At 41.4% G+C, this 19,578-nt stretch overlaps 2 protein-coding genes across 4 annotated transcripts in view; both read left to right on the top strand.

The window, feature by feature from the left end:
- LOC307260237 (actin-binding LIM protein 3-like) overlaps positions 1–3,443 on the top strand; it is a gene marked incomplete at its 3' end in the record, with an annotated part of 40,796 nt that extends 37,353 nt beyond the window's left edge. Inside the window, exons 19-23 of the mRNA XM_080040422.1 lie at positions 1,842–1,900; positions 2,268–2,334; positions 2,513–2,520; positions 2,885–2,959; positions 3,330–3,443. Coding sequence (XP_079896548.1) covers positions 1,842–1,900; positions 2,268–2,334; positions 2,513–2,520; positions 2,885–2,959; positions 3,330–3,443 — 323 coding nt within the window. The remainder of the gene's footprint in view (positions 1–1,841; positions 1,901–2,267; positions 2,335–2,512; positions 2,521–2,884; positions 2,960–3,329) is intronic.
- A 1,941-nt stretch (positions 3,444–5,384) lies between these two features.
- afap1l1b (actin filament associated protein 1-like 1b) overlaps positions 5,385–19,578 on the top strand; it is a 17,592-nt gene continuing 3,398 nt past the window's right edge. The window contains exons 1-13 of one of the 3 annotated variants that reach the window (XM_080040414.1): positions 5,385–5,526; positions 11,538–11,660; positions 13,325–13,405; positions 13,564–13,649; positions 13,745–13,862; positions 13,990–14,079; positions 14,194–14,399; positions 15,041–15,220; positions 15,355–15,447; positions 16,070–16,172; positions 17,777–17,932; positions 18,731–18,945; positions 19,446–19,578. The exon at positions 19,446–19,578 is cut by the window's right edge and continues 13 nt beyond it. In XM_080040414.1, the coding sequence (XP_079896540.1) occupies positions 5,505–5,526; positions 11,538–11,660; positions 13,325–13,405; positions 13,564–13,649; positions 13,745–13,862; positions 13,990–14,079; positions 14,194–14,399; positions 15,041–15,220; positions 15,355–15,447; positions 16,070–16,172; positions 17,777–17,932; positions 18,731–18,945; positions 19,446–19,578 (1,606 nt within the window). In that variant the 5' untranslated portion in view covers positions 5,385–5,504. Of the gene's footprint in view, positions 5,527–11,537; positions 11,661–13,324; positions 13,406–13,560; positions 13,650–13,744; positions 13,863–13,989; positions 14,080–14,193; positions 14,400–15,040; positions 15,221–15,354; positions 15,448–16,069; positions 16,173–17,776; positions 17,933–18,730; positions 18,946–19,445 lie in introns of all 3 variants that reach the window. The other 2 variants (XM_080040413.1, XM_080040415.1) reach the window with 2 other exon arrangements.

The following is a 19,578-nucleotide window of genomic DNA, read 5'->3' as shown; positions in this document are numbered from 1 at the left end:
CACACACACACACACACTGTCTTTTAATTTGGGTTACAGGTGGGAAGATGAATGAATGGCCGCTGTAGCTCAGGCCTGTGTATTTATCAGCTTTCCTTTAGCAGCCAGCGCTGATCCGGGATCACTAACCTGAACCCCTCAGCCATCTGTTTCACAGCAAACACACATGCACGCTACGTTTGTATGCTACTTGGAAAGATAGATGTGTTTTGTGTGATCACATTACTCAAACGTGGCCTATAAATGCCTGTTATGCAGCTGCATTTTGTAAAAAAAAACTTGTGTTTTCTTTTAACCATCTCTCTTTTTTTGCTCTTGGATGGATGTAAATGCAGTAACACTTTCATATAATGCCATAGAAATGCAGTTAATAGTAGAGTGACTGACCGACTATTTAGTACATTTCTCCAAAACCTTACCCATTGGGGTATCAAACGGCAGCAGTGATTATAAACCAGCTCTTGTACTTTAAAAACACCTTTAAAGCCCCCTTAATTAATGGCATGCTTGGGCTAGCAGTTTTCTGACTTTGTGGCATCAGGGCACATCCTCATGTATCAACTATAATTTGAGACACACAACATTACTAATCTAATTAGACTGTGTCTTCATTGTGTTGTTGCGAGAGATAGACAAAGATGTAGAGTTGCAGTTGAGAAATCCATTAAAAGTTTAGAGTTTCACAAAACACCTGCCACCGGTATTTTTTAACATTGTGTTGTTTTGTTTTGGCTCTTGACATGGCAGTGTTATTTAATTTCCCTTAACACCACAGTGAACAAGAGAGAGCAAGTGAGAGAGAAAGACTGAAGGAGATGAAACGTTTGACATGGAGAGAAAAGCGGTAGTTGGGGGAGGGAGAGAGTGGTGGGAGGGAGAGGTGAATGATGAGGGCATGACATGGAAATAGTGAATGAATCACAAGGGAAAGTAGAAGTAAAAAAGACAGTGGAGGGACACAATTATGACTGGCTGGGCTCGGTTTGACTCCACTGCCCTCTGCTGCTGCAGCTGCCGCAGTGCACACCACACATTAAGCGCCTGCCAAAAGGATGCTTTGATGCCACTGGTTACCGATGGTTACAAGAGAGATGCGGTTGTGCTGGAGGAATGAACACAAAAGCAAAGATGTGTGAAAAAAGATTCCTGTTATCAGTAATGGTGGTAGGCTGTTTATATTAAAATATAAGATGCTGATGGCTAGCAATAATATAATAGTCCTCCAAAATGTTGGCTTGTAAATGTGGCATTTTATTTATCTGTTCCTAGGGGGAGAATGTAATAGGAGAGGAGCACCTCACCTAGAAGAGTGGCGTTTGTTGACACATAATCATGCTTCCAAAGTAAATCTGATTTTAGCAATCTGTGTGTGTGATCAAAGCCATATGTCTTTCTCAAGAGCCTGTCAGGTGGATCTTCTGAAGGCAGCATTAGCCTTGAGGTTTATCAAGCAATTACAATATGTGACAGAAGAGCCGAATGTCCTATATTTATAAACTGGCCTTGCCTTGCCTTATGAGCCTTTGGAAGGTCCAGAACCCTAGATTGAGAATCACTGGGCTACAGTACAGGGCGTTTACTTTAATACCTTAAATACAACATGGCTGAGGATTGCTGATTTGTAATACCTCTGTATCTTAACTTCCGTAGGATTTTGAATGATGGGCTTCTACTTGTAATGTATTATTTAATAATGTGATATTTTTACATGGTCGACCTGGCACTTTTCCCAATCTTTATATTTTTGTACATAGAGGTACTGTGCTCCTATCACAACTTTTTATTCATGTGCATACATTGCATGTTTGTTCATGGTTGTTTGTTTATATTTGTCCTTCCAGACTCATACATTGCCAAGTCGTCTTCGTTGCCAGGCTACGGCAGAAATGGAATAAACAGGGTGAGCCATCATGATTACTGGTTGTGTACACTTGTGATAGAGAGAGATAGATAGAGAGAGAGAGAGAGAGAGAGAGTAAAAAAGAGAGAGAATTAGACGATCATGGTCAATCACTAGAATGTGAGCTATGGCGCAGTCCTTCATATGTCAAGGAACCTTTGAAACTCATTTGTATCAGTTTACTTCCTTTAGGCCAAGTGAAACAGCCAAAAACAAAGATATTATGTTATTGGTCAGAGTGATCAGTTATTAACCAGAATACTCTTTTGATAGATAAAATATTTTAAGATTTCTATCATAAAATAATGAAAGATGTCTTCTCAGTTCATGTTTGCTAAACGGCTCTTGTTGTGTTGTGTTGTGGCAGCCTGGGAGTGCGGGTGCAGATCAGTACCAGTATGACAGCAGTAATGCAGTTAATTGGCAGATCAGAGGTAAGCCTATTGTACAGCTCAAATCTGCTAATCCCCAGTTCTTGTAGCTTTCTCCTGACTGACTTCCCCTACTGATGCATGTTATTCAGAGAGTATGTTGTAATGGGAAAGAAGTGACGATGAACCAAGCCGTTTACACAATTGATTCTGTTTTGTCTCTCTTCTCCCTTTATTTCAGAATACAAGGTAAGATGCTCGCCCTAAAACGTACTGAAACTGAGCAAACAGTGAAAGGTCTGGGTCAGTGGATAATAGATGAGGATGATTGTCCATTTCCAGTGACACCAACTTGATTTGAGCCAAATCAACTTCAGATTAAAATATATTCTTTCTCTCTTTCTTTATTTAGAAAAAAAACATGAGAACAAAATAATCAGATTTCTCTTAATATCTTCCTCTGCTAAACACTTACTTTTGCAAATTAAAAAGAGTAATTAATAATATTATAAAAAATGTTTTAGCTGCTGTCATAGTTGTTAATGCTATATGTGGCCACTAGGGAATGACAGAGATTTAAAGAAAAATGTCTTTCTTTCTTTATGTTTGTTAGATCTATCCATATGAATCCTTAATAGTGTCAGTCAGAGGGCGTCTCCCTAGGGATGTGGACCGCGCCAGACTGGAGGTAAATTTGCTACAGGACCAAACTCTTTGACAAAGTCTCCTTGAATAACGGTCTAATAGAGCACAACTAGAGAGATGACAAAAACACAGACACAGAGATAAAAAAAAAACAAGAAATGGAAGCTAATACCAAGCTTATAGTGGCTCTGGAGGTTGCAATGTTAATTGTATTACACAATACAATATCTTGGAAATAATGAATAGTGTACTGGTGTTTTTACCATTCAAAGAGCCATACTACTGTAGATGTGAAGCTTAAACATGTTCACAGTGAATTCCATGCTTATCTTACATGATCAGTTGTCAAGATATTTTGCTCTGGACCACAGTTGGACACAGACACTGACTCTCTGTCTGCTCTCTCCTCGCAGCGTCACCTCTCACCAGAGGATTTCTACAGAGTCTTTGGCATGGCCATGTCTGCCTTTGATCGCTTAGCCCAGTGGAAAAAGAACGAACTGAAGAAACAGGTGCGACTCTTCTGAGAAAGAAAAAGTCATCAGAAGTGTCTAACCCAATGCAGGACCACTGCCAACAGTGTGCTGTGAAAAGCTGCCTCTTCCAGAGAGGCATGGTGACCCCAGATTGACTCTGTGTCACAGAGGACGAGGAACTGAATAAAGTAAAAGTCTGTCCTCTCTTGGCAAGATGGCCAGAGCAGAACTGTTGGCCAACTGAATATTGGCGCGCTTTAACTAGAGTGTACTTGGACCTCTTAAGCAATATATATGAAGTGAACCAAACGCCAACAAGGTGGGAAAAAAATGGAATGAGAGGAAGCAGGGGTGTAAGGAGAACATTGATACTTTAAGAGAGATTAATGTAAACATGCAGAGGGAGGAGTAAGCTGCCTTCCCCCACTCAGACCAGCAGATGGCAGTGTGTTCACAGGGCACAAGAGTGACAGCCTGATAGTGAACCTGACAGACTGTAAGCTGATAAACTTGATACAATACTGAATTCATAAACGTGAGGTAGACGGTTTTGGGAGTAAAAAGGCTGCAAGAAAGACAAAGTATCCACATGTTGAGTCTAAAAGGATCCATTTTAGTCACACAAACACATGACAAGAGACATAGTTATTAGAACATGATATGCATATGATGTTTTCATTATGTGCTCATACTGAAAACCAAAAGTTGTTTTCTTTTTGATTTAATACTGGTACGTGTTTGATTTGATGCCAGTTTTTCTGAAGCCATATTAGTGACATGCGAACTGTACGGTTTGGTTTTTTAAATAGGATGTGGTTGTAAGGTTCAATGTGGATTATCTGTGTCATAGTTCAGAGCTCAGAGATCGAAGTAATGTTCTGAACTGAGGTTTTAACACTACACACAGTATACAATAGATGTATTTCACCTATTTAATTTAAAGAAATCAAAGTTTTTGTCGATACTTGAAGCTGCACTCGTGACGCAGCTCAGGAATTAGATTGCTGCTGGATTACATTGTGTGTGTGTGTGTGTATGTGTGTGCGTGTGTGTGTGTGTGTGTGTGTGTGTGTGTGTGTGTGTGTGTGCGTGTGTGTGTGTGTGTGCGTGTGCAGGCGGGCAGGTTGCTGTGTGTCCATCGGAATTAATCAAACCAAATCAAATCAGTTTTATTTGTATAGCCCAATATCACAAATAGACATTTGCCTCAGTGGGCTTTACATTCCATACAGTATGACACCCTGCCCTTACACCAATCATTCAAGCATTACCATTGTAATATTTATTGTCTTTGTTATTATTCATTTTAATAAACCTTGGATGTAATGATGATTGTTGGGAAGGATTCAATTGATTCATCCAACAACGTCCAGACCTGTGAAATGTATTGTAGTTTAATTCTGTGCCTTACTGTAATCTGTCATTAGTTCACTGGAAATCAATTACTCATCACTGCTTCTTTAATACAGCATTATCAAGAAGTCATACCATATGACTTGACTGGGAGTTATCAGCTGTGGAAGTGGTAGTATTCCAATCCTTAAATAGAAAAAGCTGCAATATCACATTGTAACAACAAATTGATCACACATGATGAAAGTAGTAGTAGTTTAATCTATAAAAGTGCATCATATTTTATCAGGTCATCATGTGTGTTTTAGCAACGTAACATTAGCTGTCTGATAAATGTAATGGAGAAGAATTGTGGTAGGAATAGAACGATAAAGGTGCACGTAATAGGAATACTCAAGTTAAGTGCCTCATATTAATTCTACCACTGACCCATTGGGGTATTAAAGAATGACATCTCCTCAGCTGTGAGGACTAGTATGGTCTCATTTGGCCTATGTTACTCTATAGAGTTGGTTAGTACAAACGTGTGGCAGAACTGCTGAGACCAGCACTAGGACCCGGCGGAGCGCTGGATGATGAACCAGCGGCTGCCGAGTCAAACCATAAAGTATAGCGGCCACTCTGACTCACTTGGCCGCACGGAGGCTGACAGGGTACCGTTGTGTCTTTGGCAAACACGCCTCATGTGTGAAGAACCGTCGGTTTTCAATGAAACAACTACGGGATTTTTACAGGAAATAAACCTTCAAATTGAACGTCATGGACTCCAAACGCCAAAGTGGTGAGTAGTCGCTCTCTTTTAACTTCACATGTTCGTATTTATTCGCTACAAAGAGCTACAGTAACTTTACAGTAGTAAGCCTATGGAGGAAGAAGCTTCCATAAATGGGAAGGCAAAGGCTACATGTTTGAAAAGTCTACGAGATAAATGGACACATTTCACACAATATAACTAAAAAGTCACCGTAAGTTTCACTTAAAGCTTTGAATATGCAATAGGAAACAGTTAACAATTAAAAACAGTAGAGTTTTATTAAAAGTTGTCCTTAACTAAACCGGAGGGAAGGACCGTTATGAGTTCATCTCGGCTCGCGCTCTGTAGTAGTAACGGTCGAGTGATGTCATACACCTTCACGCCTGTTGGTGCGCTGCGCGAGTGGATGGAGGAGGTAATGCTCGCTCTGTAGTAGGCCTACTACAGGTAGAGTGATGCAACCTGATACCAACAGAGTAGTGCCCCGTTGGAAGCAGCGCTGCTGGAAGAGAGGTTGAATGGCTGCTCTGTTTCTAAGCCCTCAGGCTACAAGGCTGCAAACAGGACGCTGCATTATGTGACACACACCAGGTGATGAAGCAGTGGCTTGAATTGGAAATCTGGCAAAGGGTGATTATGTTAAGCGTAGACAATGACTATTATGGAGGAAAATCAGTAGTAGGAAAAGCATTCACTCCATCATGTTGCCAACCGGTAATTGGTCTCATAATAGGCCCACTATTTAGGCAAGGTATGAATTTACACAATAAAGCTACAATGAGGGGAAGGAAATGGCTTAGTTTAATTTTAGAAACAAAATGTAGTAAAGTTTGTTGTTGGTCAAAACTACGGACACCTTTTAAAGCATGAGCACAAATGCAACCCCGGATCAGCCTCCAATTGTTTCAATTAGTGGATCAGCTCTTATACATGCCACAATCAGGTGACTATTCTGGAAAGAAAACAGGAGTAATTGATTATTGTGTTCTGGGGCAATAGCACAATTAGAAATTTGTAAAAAGGTGGTGTGGAAAAATAGGCTTTAATAAGAGAACTACACGGAAAAATGTTAATACAATCTTCAGTTTTATTTTAAATAATTGATTTGTCCCCTCCAACACATACTGACATTGCACACTCCCACATGCTGTCACACCACTTCTCTGTTGAACATGTCACAAGCCTTGACCTCGGCCATGGTTCTCTTACATTTCCTTTTCCTTTTCCTCCTCTTCACCCAGTGATCCTCCATTCACCCCCCCCCCCCTCTTCCCCTTCTCTTCAGTCAGACAGTCCACAGCTCTCTCTCTTGATTTCATTGTAAGTGACGTTTCAAAGGGCATGGGGCGTAGTGTGTGAACCCCTTTTCACTGTTTTTTGGTTTTTCTGTCATCCTGCTATGAGTTAAAGTGAGATGTACGGCTGTGATAGAGATCTCCAAAGCAGCAGGTATATACACGTCACCCATGTTGGCCTGGTTTAGAAAGAAACTATGACGTGCTGATAACTCTACCAAACAGAGGAGAAACACTGGATCATGTTTTATCATCGTCATCATCACCAACGTGTCACTCCTGCGTATCACGGTCAGACACAAAAACAAAACATACACAAATTATAGTCTGTGTCTGTATATCATGTCAGTTACCAATTCAATACAATTAAAGCACGTCCGATTCATTTAAAAAAATTACAATATTTAAATAGATTTCGTATCAACTTGTATATTAACACTACAAGATATTAAACTAGAAATATCGCCTGGCTGTTATGTGCCGACACAGCATAATCGTTGAACATATAGTGGTGGTAGGCAATGCTTTAAAGAAGGTAAAGCTCCTTAGAAACAATGGTACAAGGTAACTGCGAAATATAAGGTCAAGGTACAAAGTAAATGACCTCCAAAATCGGTTCATTTGAGTTAGAGTTCACATATGTGCAAACGCGTTGTTGAGATATTGCATTCACAGTATGCAAGGTCACAGGGATCCTGACCCTTGATTGATCCTCAACATCTAATCAGTTCATCCTTGAATTAGAGTTGACATTTGTGCAAAGTTTGAAGAAAATCCCTCATAAAGTGTTCATGAGATGTTGCACTCACAGGAATGGCCAGACAGTCGGACCTCGAACAACTAGAAAACATTATGCGTAGGCCGGCAGTTAACACCTTCGCGGAGGCATAATATAGGCCTATTTTCCAAAATGTCAAACTTCATTTGGGAAAAGGGAAATTCTTTTTCACACCAACATACAGTACATGCAACAGTTTCTTTGTTGAGCTAATTAACCAGTGCCTGAACGGCTACTTCCCTGGTAAAACCATAGCACAACAGTCTTGGTTTGAACTCAAACTCAGTGAGTTTGACTGTGGCACAGCAGTGTGAGTTAAACTCACACTGCTGTGCCACAGTCTCTACACCAGTTTAATGCCCCATCTGTTTCCAGTGTCTCCTCGTCATTTACTATCTGAGGAAAGTGATAAGATACTGAAAGAATGTGAAAAAAAGATGGAATCCCTCCACTCTTTCCCCCCGCAGCTGTTTCTTTTCAAAGATCTTGCCAGCTTGCTTCTGGTAGGGACTTTTCTGAAAGTGTCTGACCGAATGCTCTCCCCGGGGGCCAGCAGCAGTGACACCATCTACTGTTGTCAGTAGAAAACATCCATTGAGCGGGATGCTGCTCAATCTCTCAAGTAGACTTTTGTCTCGGGAGGGAGCTGCTGGGGCCGCCAAGGCTTGAACCCTGACCCCTGTCTGAAGAGGACGGGTGTCTGGAGAAGAGACCACAAGGGCAGATGAGGGAAAGGAAGTTAAAAGCAAAGGATCAGAAAAAGAGGGAGGGAGGGAGAGAAAGAAAAGAAGGGAGAGTGGGGGATCTGGAGGGACCTCAACCTCTGGGAGTATGGGGGAGGCAGGAAGACGCGACACATGCTGTAGTGCAAAAACACAGCAGCTAGAACAATATGTAGGCTTGACATTCTCTTAACTAGAAAAAGGGCAAGATGAAAAGCTGTTGTTTGTGTTGCAGAAATACATTTCGACTTTTCCTGTTAAAGAAACTCATGTGCCTCAAGGCAGCAAAATTCATGGAAACAACAAGCGATTCATATGAACGCTGTCATCATATCTGTTTCCACTAGCCCTACAGGAGGCATAGTTTAGATGGGAGAGGCTAGTCAGGGAGGAGTTTGGCGCTGCAGTGGTGTGAGTGATTGTTTAGACGTGGAATGGATGGGAGTGAAAGGCTCAGGTTAGAAGTCACCCCCTCCACCACTACGGCCCTTAGCATTATGTGGTGAGATAAACAGCAGCAGCAGATAGTTGTTTGGTTCCCAGCTGCAGCCAAAACAACGGCAAATCAGTTCAAATGAGAGTCGCATGGCTCACGTCTCATGACTGACCGGTCTGCGGAAACACACAAAAATGCGTGCAAAAAGTACAAACACAAACACATTACTCCAAAGTACTCTTGTGACTACGTCTGCTCTGTATAGGATGACGATAATTCACAGTATGTGTGTAGTTTGTGTGTGTGTGTGCGTGTGTGTGTGTGCGTGCGTGTGTCTGCGTGCACAGGCTCTCTGTGAGTTAAGTGAATGTCCGTGTCCATCAGCGATAACATTCAAGTAGGAAATCTGTGCTTAGGGCCACATGTGTGTGTTTGCGTGTGTTTGTGTGTGTGTGTGGGGGTTACAAAGATCCCTCTGTGGGTGAGACCGACCACAGGCCTCCAGAACAGCTGATTCTCAGCCTCTGAACCCTCGGATCCCCCTGAGAGAATAAGAAGGAGAAAAAGTGACAGAGAGAGAGAGAGCAAATGAATAGCTGGCAATGGCTGTGTTAGAAAATAGACCACAGGCCCATAGTCTTAAACTCAATCAGCCCAATGCTGGCTTTGTTTAGACTCAGATTGATTACATTGTGTGTTTGTGTGTGTGTGTTTCTTTAGCCCGTGTTGCAACATTTCCTTTTCCAACTGAAGTACAAATGATCTTTAATTGAACTAACGATCAGCTGAGCTTCTTCAATAGAAGACGGCCGATAAACTTGAGGATCGTGTCAAAATATTTGGAAGCTCATGTGTGAACAAAGAGACGGTAAGGAGAGTTCACAGTGGAAGGATGCTGGGACAAAAAAAAATAAGAAAAAAAAGCAGGATGGAGGTGAAGTGTAAAAAGAGAGAGAGGGGCGGACAGTGGGAGGACGAGCGAGAGGATGGAGGAGAGAGTCCAGATCAGGAAGGAGCGCAGAGAAAGCTTCTGTCGACAGCTAAGACAGGAAACCACAGCTGCTGGCTGAGAAATAATGTTTGTGCACGCACACGCACACACACACACACACACACACACACACACACAGCTGCTGGAGATATATCCTGTAACCCTGAATGCCCATGGATCGAGTCGATGCAGCTGTGTCGCACCACGCCCCTCTTAGACAGTGTGTGTGTGTGTGTGTGTTTGTGTGTGTGTTCCTGTGTGTCTGCAAGTTCCTGTTTTGTTTTTTGTTGGAGTTTCTGACATTGTATTGTTTGCTCTGGTCTTGCAGAGCATTGTGGTCGTCTAATTTTGGCCCTTGCTGAGACAATGGAGTATTGTCGGGGGGGATATGGGAGAGCGAGGGCTTTAGTCTCACTCTCTCTGTACTCAAAGAAGGGACTGTTTTGAGCTAGTTTTTACTCAACCCTTGTACCAGTTCTTTGAAAATAATTTTTCAGTGTATTTCATCCTCAAGCAAAGCTTTTATATTTAACTGATGCTAGACACTTTATGTCTTGCATTGTTTTACATTAACAGAGGAAGTGGGCAGTTTGTCTAGCTTTGGCACATAACTTCCTTACGGTCATGGTATTCATTTTTTAGAGTTTAGAATGTAAGAAAAACAAGGGGTCAAAGAGTCACAGTAGATTACTTTTCTCAGTGGACAGCACAGTGGCTTAAAGACAGTACATATGCATTATTTGTCCAAAGTACTGATTCAACTTTTTTTGTGTGTTTTGGGTGAAATTACGTGAATTATATACATATATTATAAAACAAAAATGTCTTGGCGACATGGAGACGAGCTGCACACTTAAAGAGAATGTGGTCCACCGTGGGACAATATAACTTTCCACTGAAACACAAACTGTAAAAAGTTATTCCAGGGTCAGCGGCTTGATTCACCCCACCTGTTCAACGGCAGGAATAACACTTCATCGTATTAAGAGTGGCCAACAGCCAGTTATTTAATGAACTGTCATTATCAGTCCACTACACTACTGCAGAGAAGCAGACTCAAACAAATGTCCCTGGTGTCAAATGTCTGCCTCTCTTATGAATGAACGGTCAAGTGAATGAACTCAGTTTGTTAACCGTATCCTATTCTATTCCTAGTGGAACTACAGATTCTCTCTTCTTTACTTTGGCTCTGTTTCCTTGAAGGAAGGAAGCTTCCTGCCCCCTCCTCCTCTTCACCTCCTTTTCTCTCTGACTCTCCCCCTCCCTCCCTCCTTTCTTTGTCGGCAGGATGTATGAGAGTGTGGCAGAACGTTTGGAACAATGTCAAGGTCAACAAAATACGCACACAAACACACACAGGATGTCTGTGTTAAAAACATGCAAACAGTTGTTTATTTCAAAGAAAGCTGGAAATTACCAAATTGAAAGTAAGACTTGTATATGCACTGGGACAAGGGAACTGGGGAAAAAAAAACTCTTTTTGCACAATACGGCAGACTGTGAGGCAGACCAAATGAATAGGGCAATATGTTGGGACGCTAAATATCTTTTCCCTTTCAGCTGTCGCAACAGGCGGCGAGCTGAGTTCCAAACTGACTTCATGCCCCTTGTCAACTGCCAGTTCTGCTCACACTTGCCTGCATGGCCTTGCACACATGTGTTACATTGATATGTGATGCACATGTTGTAATGGCATAAGCATTTAAACCATGTTTAGAGTCTGCAGTGGGGTCTTTCCCATGATGGGGTCATCGTGCTCTTAGCAATATTATATTGTCACTCGGCAAAACTCATTGTATTTTTTGGTTGTTTTCAGTGGTGATGGAGCGACTTGTGAGCGAGCTGGGCTCTCTACTGAAGCTGCTGGACCAAGAGACGGTCAGTCCTGCCACCGCTGACAAGATGGCCTCCGTACGTCACATCATGGACTCACTGTCAGGTAAAGGAGGGCGCAGTGTACAGAACCTCTCAGCTCTGTATTTATTATCCCATTATTCATAGTCATTAAGTGTGAGATGTGAAAAAACCCTACAAAACCTGATTAATTGACTGCGAACAAAATCGTAATATGTATTTTAGATGCATAATACAAATATATATTTGTATTTTGTACTTGTTTGCCAATTGCATTCCTGCTGAAGTATTTTTTACATCTGACATAACATTGTTTCCATTAACTCGGGCACAGCACAAAAACAACTTTCACACAACAACGTTTACTGTATATGGTCAAATGCATTAAACTCAAAGCATTGCATTGATGTTTTTTTTAATTGGTATTTTCACTGAGCCTGAATGAAGTCTTCTCACCTCAATCAGTTACAAGCAGCACCCGATTTCAAGGAAAGTTCTAGAATGTCATTTAACAAGAACAAAACACAAACCAATACATTTAATGACCTTGTTTTAAGTCTAACAAGGAAATGTTTGAAGCTGCAGCTATAAATGAGATTGATTACTTCTGTTTGTCTCGCGGAGTTTGGCCAAGCGTGCTTGCAGTTTCTCTGCTGCATGTTGCCTCACATTAAGTCACTGTGTGACACTTGCAGCAGTTCAGCCAAAGCTTCTTAGAGTTGAGAAATGTGTTCAAGGTCACTACCACTGTTTATTAAGACAGGGACAGAGCATGTCTTTTTTGCACATCCTTTTGCAATGGGCTTTTTTTAAAAGATTATTTTCTGGCATTTTCGAGATTTATTCGATAGTACAGAGTTGAAATGGGGAGGCAGAGAGAGAGAGAGGGGATGACCTGCAGTAAAGGTCCATGAGTCAGACTTGAACCCGTGACCACTGCAACGAGGTCTGAGCCAATATGGTACGCGCTCCATCCACTGCGCCACCACAGCGCCCCAATGGGGGCCACTTTTAAGTCTTAAGAGCAACCATACTGCACAACACTGAACAATATACAGTTGACTAATCATCTTTAGAAGCATGCAACAAAGTACAGTTATCGTAGCATCAAATCTTGTCGAGGCCTTTCCAGTATAGCTCCTGGTTTATCTGGAGGAATACAGGATGTCGGGGAGGATAAGAGGATTGAGCTAAGAGGATAATGAATTGTAAAGTGTAAAGAGGATGATGACAGGAGGTCAAAGGAAGGAGAAAAAAACAAAACATCTTGATATACAGTAGTAACGTAACCTCCCGATTATTTGAAGGGACCGGTACTGCGCTGCCCATACACTCCTCTGGGTTCAACTCATGCAGATTAGCATATTCCACATCAATTCATTCATTTTTACAGCCAAATACTTTGAGGATTTATTTCTCACGCTGACTATAAAACTCTTCAGAAAGTCTTGGGGGTTTGGCAAACTTTCACACGCATTTTATGACTTCATTAATCTCTGTTCTCCTGGAACAAAGATTTACGAGCTCCATTCAGCGCTCCCTTGCTGCCTGACTCAGGTCTGCATACGATTCATTTGTCTATAAATGCAGATTGTTCAGGATTGATACACACTCACTGTGAACACTCACTTGCCTATTTGAAGGGCCTCTGTACACTCTGGTGATCTTTCTCTCCTTGCCTTAGCATAGGCCACACTCCTAACCACAACTTTGATCTTATTTATAACCCCTAATTTATCTTTTCCACAGTCAATGGATCAGATGTTTACATGAACAGCTGTCTCTATGGCAACGGCACAAGTTTTGTGGAGGCTCTGTTTGAGGATTTTGGTGAGTAGAGCTTTCAAAGCTCCTTCCAACCAGTTCAGTGTGATGTAGATAGGATTTTTTTGAATCATTGTACATTTACATAATGTAGAGTACCATACAACTGTATTGTACCAATGTATTGTATTTATGATTACATTTTCCCTCTGTTGTTCCAGCAGACTGTGATTTGCACATGCTCAGTGCCTCTCCAGTTGAGCCGAAAGAGAACAAAGACGAAGAGGAGAAGACTCATCCTAAAAAATCTGTAAGTTGTCTGCGGTATCTAACTCAGTCAGTCTATCTATCGGCTTTGTCTGTCCTTATGACTTCAATCAACAGTTTAACTTTCACCTCACTTAGACACCAACAGACACGCCCCCTCCCGTCCCAACCACCCCCCTTCCTGATGACTACTATGAGGAGGCTGTTCCTCTGGATCCTGGATCCACCCCTCAGTACTTTACCCACAATATGAACAGTTGAGTACACACACACAACATACAGATTTGAACACTCATAAATAATTGTGACCAACTGTATTATCACTGTTCCTCCTTATCTTCTGTTTTTGATCCCATCTTGACTCTTCTGCTATTCTCCTGTAGCTTCAAGAAACTCAGTGGAGGATGCCTACTATGAAGATGCAGACAACAACTACCCCATCACCAGGCTAAACGGTCCTCCCAAAAACTCCTGTGAGTCCACCTTCTCATGCACTTGTTCACGCTAGCAATTCACATGCACAAATGGAAAATGAAGATTGGATAGTTTCTAACTTCAAATAATTGATGTTATATTTTGTGCTCTAGACAATGATTCGGATGCCCTGAGCAGCTCCTACGAGTCTTATGAAGAAGAGGATGAAGAGGCTAAGGGACGGGCTCAGAGATGGACGGCTGAAGAGAGCCCAGACGGACCGGTTAGAGACTGCCACATCTGTGCTTTCCTGCTGCGAAAGAAACGCTTTGGCCAATGGGCTAAACAGCTGGTCGTTGTCCGAGACAATAAGCTACAGGTAAACTGAGAAGTTATTGTTTTGTTTTTTTCGCACCAAAGGGTTTAGTATATCTGGTGTTATTTTGGGCTATAAGTTGGAGTAAAAAAAGAAAACACATCCAAATAGCCTTCATTAGGTGCGCAGAAAAAAGAGGTGGCATCATCGCAAAGAATTTGCACACTTTAAAATGGTGTTATCTACTGTTGCTGACACTTCAGTGCCATCTTCTCAATGTGCAAATAGCACTAACAAAAATCACATTATGCATGTATTATATTTAGGTGACTGAACTGGAAACACATTAGTTTTTAGATGTGGTGTAAGCTAGATTTAACTACACTTCAAGAGTGTCAGGGGCCAACACAGTTGGATTTCTGCAAGACCATTAATTACGACTGTTACAAGTGGTCCTCAAAGGAATGCTCGTAGTAATAATGGCATAACTAAATTAATTTCAGCCAGGTACAAAAATATAAAATTAAAATGACATTGTTTGAAAAAAATCAGAGGTAAAATTTTAATATCATGCCATTCCGCTGTGATACTAAAATTTTAACTCTGAAGATTTTACTATAAAAGTGAAATGGCATCAAATAGCATCAAGTGGTGGATCAAAGTCAGTCTACTTGTACCTGAATGTGACTTTATCTCTTTGACAGTGCTTTAAGAGTATCAAAGAGAGCACTCCACACACAGAGCTCCCCCTCAATCTGTGCAACGTCATCTATGTCCCAAAGGAAGGCCGGAAAAAGAGACATGAATTGCGCTTCTCGTTGCCTGGAGGCGAAGCTCTAGTCCTGGCTGTTCAGAGTAAAGAGCAGGCCCAGCGATGGCTCAAGGTAACATTATTCACTATATCAGAGAGCTCAATGCTGTGACAGAAGACAATGTGGGGACGATACAGGGGGATATGCTTGACAAGACAATACATTTTTTATTATTTATTTTTATTTTTTTATTTTTCTGGAACCAGGTGGTGCAAGATGTTGGGAGCCAAAGTAACAACGCTGAAGGAGTGCATGAATCCACTTCTCCTATTATACAGAGAAAGTTGGAGCTTGATAAGGTGTGTGTGTGTGTGTGTGTGTGTGTGTGTGTGTGTGTGTGTGTGTGTGTGTGTGTGTGTGTGTGTGTGTGTGTGTGTGTGTGTGTGTGTTAGTGTGTCTGTGTCTTTGTTTGTGTTTGTCTGTGTCTGTGAATCTGCATCTGTCTTTGACTGACAGCCTGTTAAACTGCTATATTTCTTTGTATTTTCCCCATAAATTATTCACTCAACTTTTTGAACTTTCTGTTCAAATAACAGTTACCTATCACTGGGTCCTAGTTTTAGTTTCCTGATATATCTATTTCTTTGTTTCTTTGAGCTGTTTTCTTCCTGAATCTATACGTTTACATTTGAATGTCTGATGATGACGTCAACTCTTTCAGCCCACGCATGACCCAACTATTCCTCTGGCTTGTAGTTTCAAGGTGGAACATCATTGCGGTTGGCTAGCTGGCTAGTTTTCAAAGAGCTTCATACCCTCAACTAAGTTTTGGCACACAGCCGCAGAGAAAAACAAGCTGAATGCATGGTGACATGGCAGTTACACCCCATGTTGGCAAACTAGTTATAAAAATACATAAAGTCAATAAACCATAATGTTAAGTGTCATTTGACATGCTTTTCCTACTTTTTTCTTTGCCAGGTGCTGCTGTCTGACCGGCCGGCATCAGACACAGACAGCGGGCCAACAGCAGACAGTCACTCTACTGCCCAGGGACCAGGACGGGACTACACTGACTCACTCAGTAGGTTTACCTTCATAAGCCGGCAGCAATTATTCATTCAATTGTAACTCTTTTTATTGTTATTTCAGTGACACAAGCTGAGGGATAGAGCAGACTTATATGTTTAACATAATAAACATGAGACTGCAGTTTAAATCATCACAGTGATACAGTTGTCGGAGCCTCTTCATCACGTTTTGCAGTGATGACAGATTTGGTTCTGGTTTCGAGAGAGGTTGAAATCAAATCCTTGGTATTTAACTGGACCACTCAAACAATCTAACTTTTTTTGATCAGGAGAAGGTTATTATGGGTATAATGAATGATTAAGGCCTCAACAACAATTATTGGAAAGTTTTTGGCAACTTGACCCTTAATACAGACCTACTTTTATAATAGCTACCTATACTGTCAAGTCCAGCAAATGATGAACATGGGGAGCTACTAGTCCAAAATATGGATAAATGTATGCAACCACCACATCTAAAACAATTCTGATTTTCAGTTATTGTTTAAAGTGTTTTATAAATGTGTTGATTCATCTTCATGATTATCTTGGAATTTTTAGTTTGTGGTACAGTTAAATTATTTAGCTTAATGCTGTTTTTGTGGAGTTTTTGATATTTCTCTCTCAGCCCCTTTTCTATAATTGAGAATGAACAACATTCTTAGTGTTGTTAATACAAATGTACAATGTTAAAGATACATTAGTGTTGTGCACAGTTTAATACTGGATATTAGCGGATTTCAAATAATTTTCTTAGGTCAGGAGGACCTAAGAACCTTTATGTGAAATCAAGTCTCATCCCTCCATTGGACCTCAATGAAAGACTAATGTCCTCATTATCAAGGTCTTGAACTCAAGTCCCTACTAGTGTACACACACACACACACACACACACACACACACACACACACACACACACACACACACACACACACACTCACACACTAACAATAACACTCACAACTTTTGAAGAATCTGACCCAAAGCACATACACTATTATTGTTTGTCCATCCACAAAATCAGGAAGGATAAACCAGTGGATGCTTGATGTTGGGTCAGAATAAAGGTCAAAAACAGTCCTGTTCTATCAACCTGTTTACTGAGCGAGTGGCTCTGACGCTAAAGACATATGAGAGAGAGGGAGAGACAGGAAGTGAGGCGTGAACAGATATGACATCCTTCCTGTCCTCTTCCTGTGATTGTCCCCCTCTGACATCATAGGAAGTAGGGTGGACAGAGCACCTGGTACATGTGACATGAACACGCATACACACTCTAGGGATGGGTTAAATGGATACAAGACTTCTCTGAAATGAAATACAATATATGGTGATTTGATTTAGAAAGTAAAATGAGTCCTGACTTGGTTTGGATTGAGTTTTCACATGAACGTCCCTAGCTTGAAGCCTTTTATTCTCTTCAAGTTTTCATTTGAAGGTTTTTGTTTTAATGAAATTGATTAAATAGAATTAGAAAGTATTATCAAGACTAATAATGTAAAACAAACACATAGACATACTGCAGTGATAAGTGAACATTATCTATTTATTATTATTGGTTGTACATAATATTAGGTTTCACTCCCAAGCAGCCTGATCAGTGTATGTTTGATTTTAGACAGAGGGAAGCGCGGAGCCTTCTCAGAGCTGACGGGGTCTATGAGCCGAGCAGCAGGCAAGAAAATCAATCGGATCATCACTTTCTCCAAAAAGAAACCTCCTCTACCAGGAGAACCTCCTTTCTTTTCTGGTCACCAAGACAACCCACGCTGTGGTGAGGACACACCTTGATCAAAAAGTTGTTTGTTTTTGCCATCCTGCTAAAATGAGTGTATGTAAAATTATAAAATGTATGTTATATAATTCTAAATTGTAGTCTGCTGAATTTTTCTCAAATATACATGAAACTGGAACAGAAGACCTATTTTACAGTTGTGCAGCGTTTATCATAAATCAACAATAAAAACATAAAAGAAAAAAATATATTTATTCTTGTTGTAGACCTTAAATTCTTACACCATCAATACAACTTTGTATTGCCAGTGTTCTTTGGAAGAAATGAAAGAGTCACAATTTGCATTTGTGAACACTAACCGGATCATTGGTTTGTTCATCATTACTAATGCATTTTACTCAGCTTAGCCCTTTTTTAACCTCTGGCAACTTTATTTTCAATTCTAGTGGCTGTACCTACGTTTCCTAACACTCCGATTTGATATAATGTAAAGATGCAGCATTACAATGCTGTTGAGGATTGGAATATATAACAATAAACATGTTTAGGAAATGGCAGAAACATTTGTTGTAGAGTGTAGACTATATTTTCTTTTAACCTTTTAGTCATTTATGGAAAATCTTATTCAATACATGGACTGAAAAGGTTACGTTTATCAAGTAACATGGATATAAACTGACTCCAGCCATTGTAAGACAAAGACACTCTACATGTCTGCTGTCTTTTTGCTTTACTCATTTTCACATTTCTCCTATCTCTCTCTGTCTCTTTGTGTGTGTGTCTCTCTCTCTCTCTCTTTCTCTCTCTCTTTGTCTCTGTCTCTCTCTCTCTCCTCAGGCTACCTCAGTGTGTGTCTGAGCGGCGTTTGGAAGGAGCGTTGGTGCGTGGTGCGAGGAGGAAGCCTGTACCTGCAGAAGGAGCCCGGAGACCAGCGGCCGCCGGTGGTTGTGGTGCCGCTCAAAGGAGCAGAGGTGGTGACGGGTGGCCTCGGCCCCAAACATCCCTTCTGTTTCTCCATTCTGCAGGGAGGCAACGAACTAGCATCTTTAGAGGTAACTGCTGTATAGTGTAGCTAGTGGGGCATTCACATTGGTTTGCTTTTCATATCATTGTGGACACAGGGTGGTAGGATGGCCTAGAGGAAAGTAGACGACTAGTAACCACAAGGTCGCTGGTTCGATCCCTGGCACCGGACAGGAGGGTTTTACAACTAGTGGTGACTGGTATTACATGTACGGTGTCCACCATCTCCACCATTTTGTCCTTGAGTAAGGCACTTAACCCCAAAACTGCTCCAAGGGCGCTGTACTATGGCTGACCCTGCGCTCTGACCCCCTCCGAAGTGTGGTAACTTGAGAGGGGATATGCGAAAAGACAAATTTCAATGTGCCTCGTGACTAATAAAGATAACTTAATTTAACAGAAGAGACAGAAAGGTAACATGCTCACAGGGATGACACACCTACTAAATATCTTTGTGTGTGTGTGTGTGTGTGTGTGTGTGTGTGTGTGTGTGTGTGTGTGTGTGTGTGTGTGTGTGTGTGTCCATCAGGCCAGCTGTTCAGAGGATCTGGGCCGCTGGCTGGGTGTGTTGTTTGCAGAGACCGGCAGCGCCACTCTCCCCGAGGAGCTGCACTACGACTACATCGACGTGGACACGCTCACTGACATACGGCACGCAGCCA

The sequence above is a fragment of the Ammodytes marinus genome (assembly GCF_949987685.1).
Source record: "Ammodytes marinus genome assembly, chromosome: 14".
NCBI lineage: Eukaryota > Metazoa > Chordata > Actinopteri > Uranoscopiformes > Ammodytidae > Ammodytes > Ammodytes marinus.
This window is presented reverse-complemented; position numbering and strand designations above follow the sequence as displayed.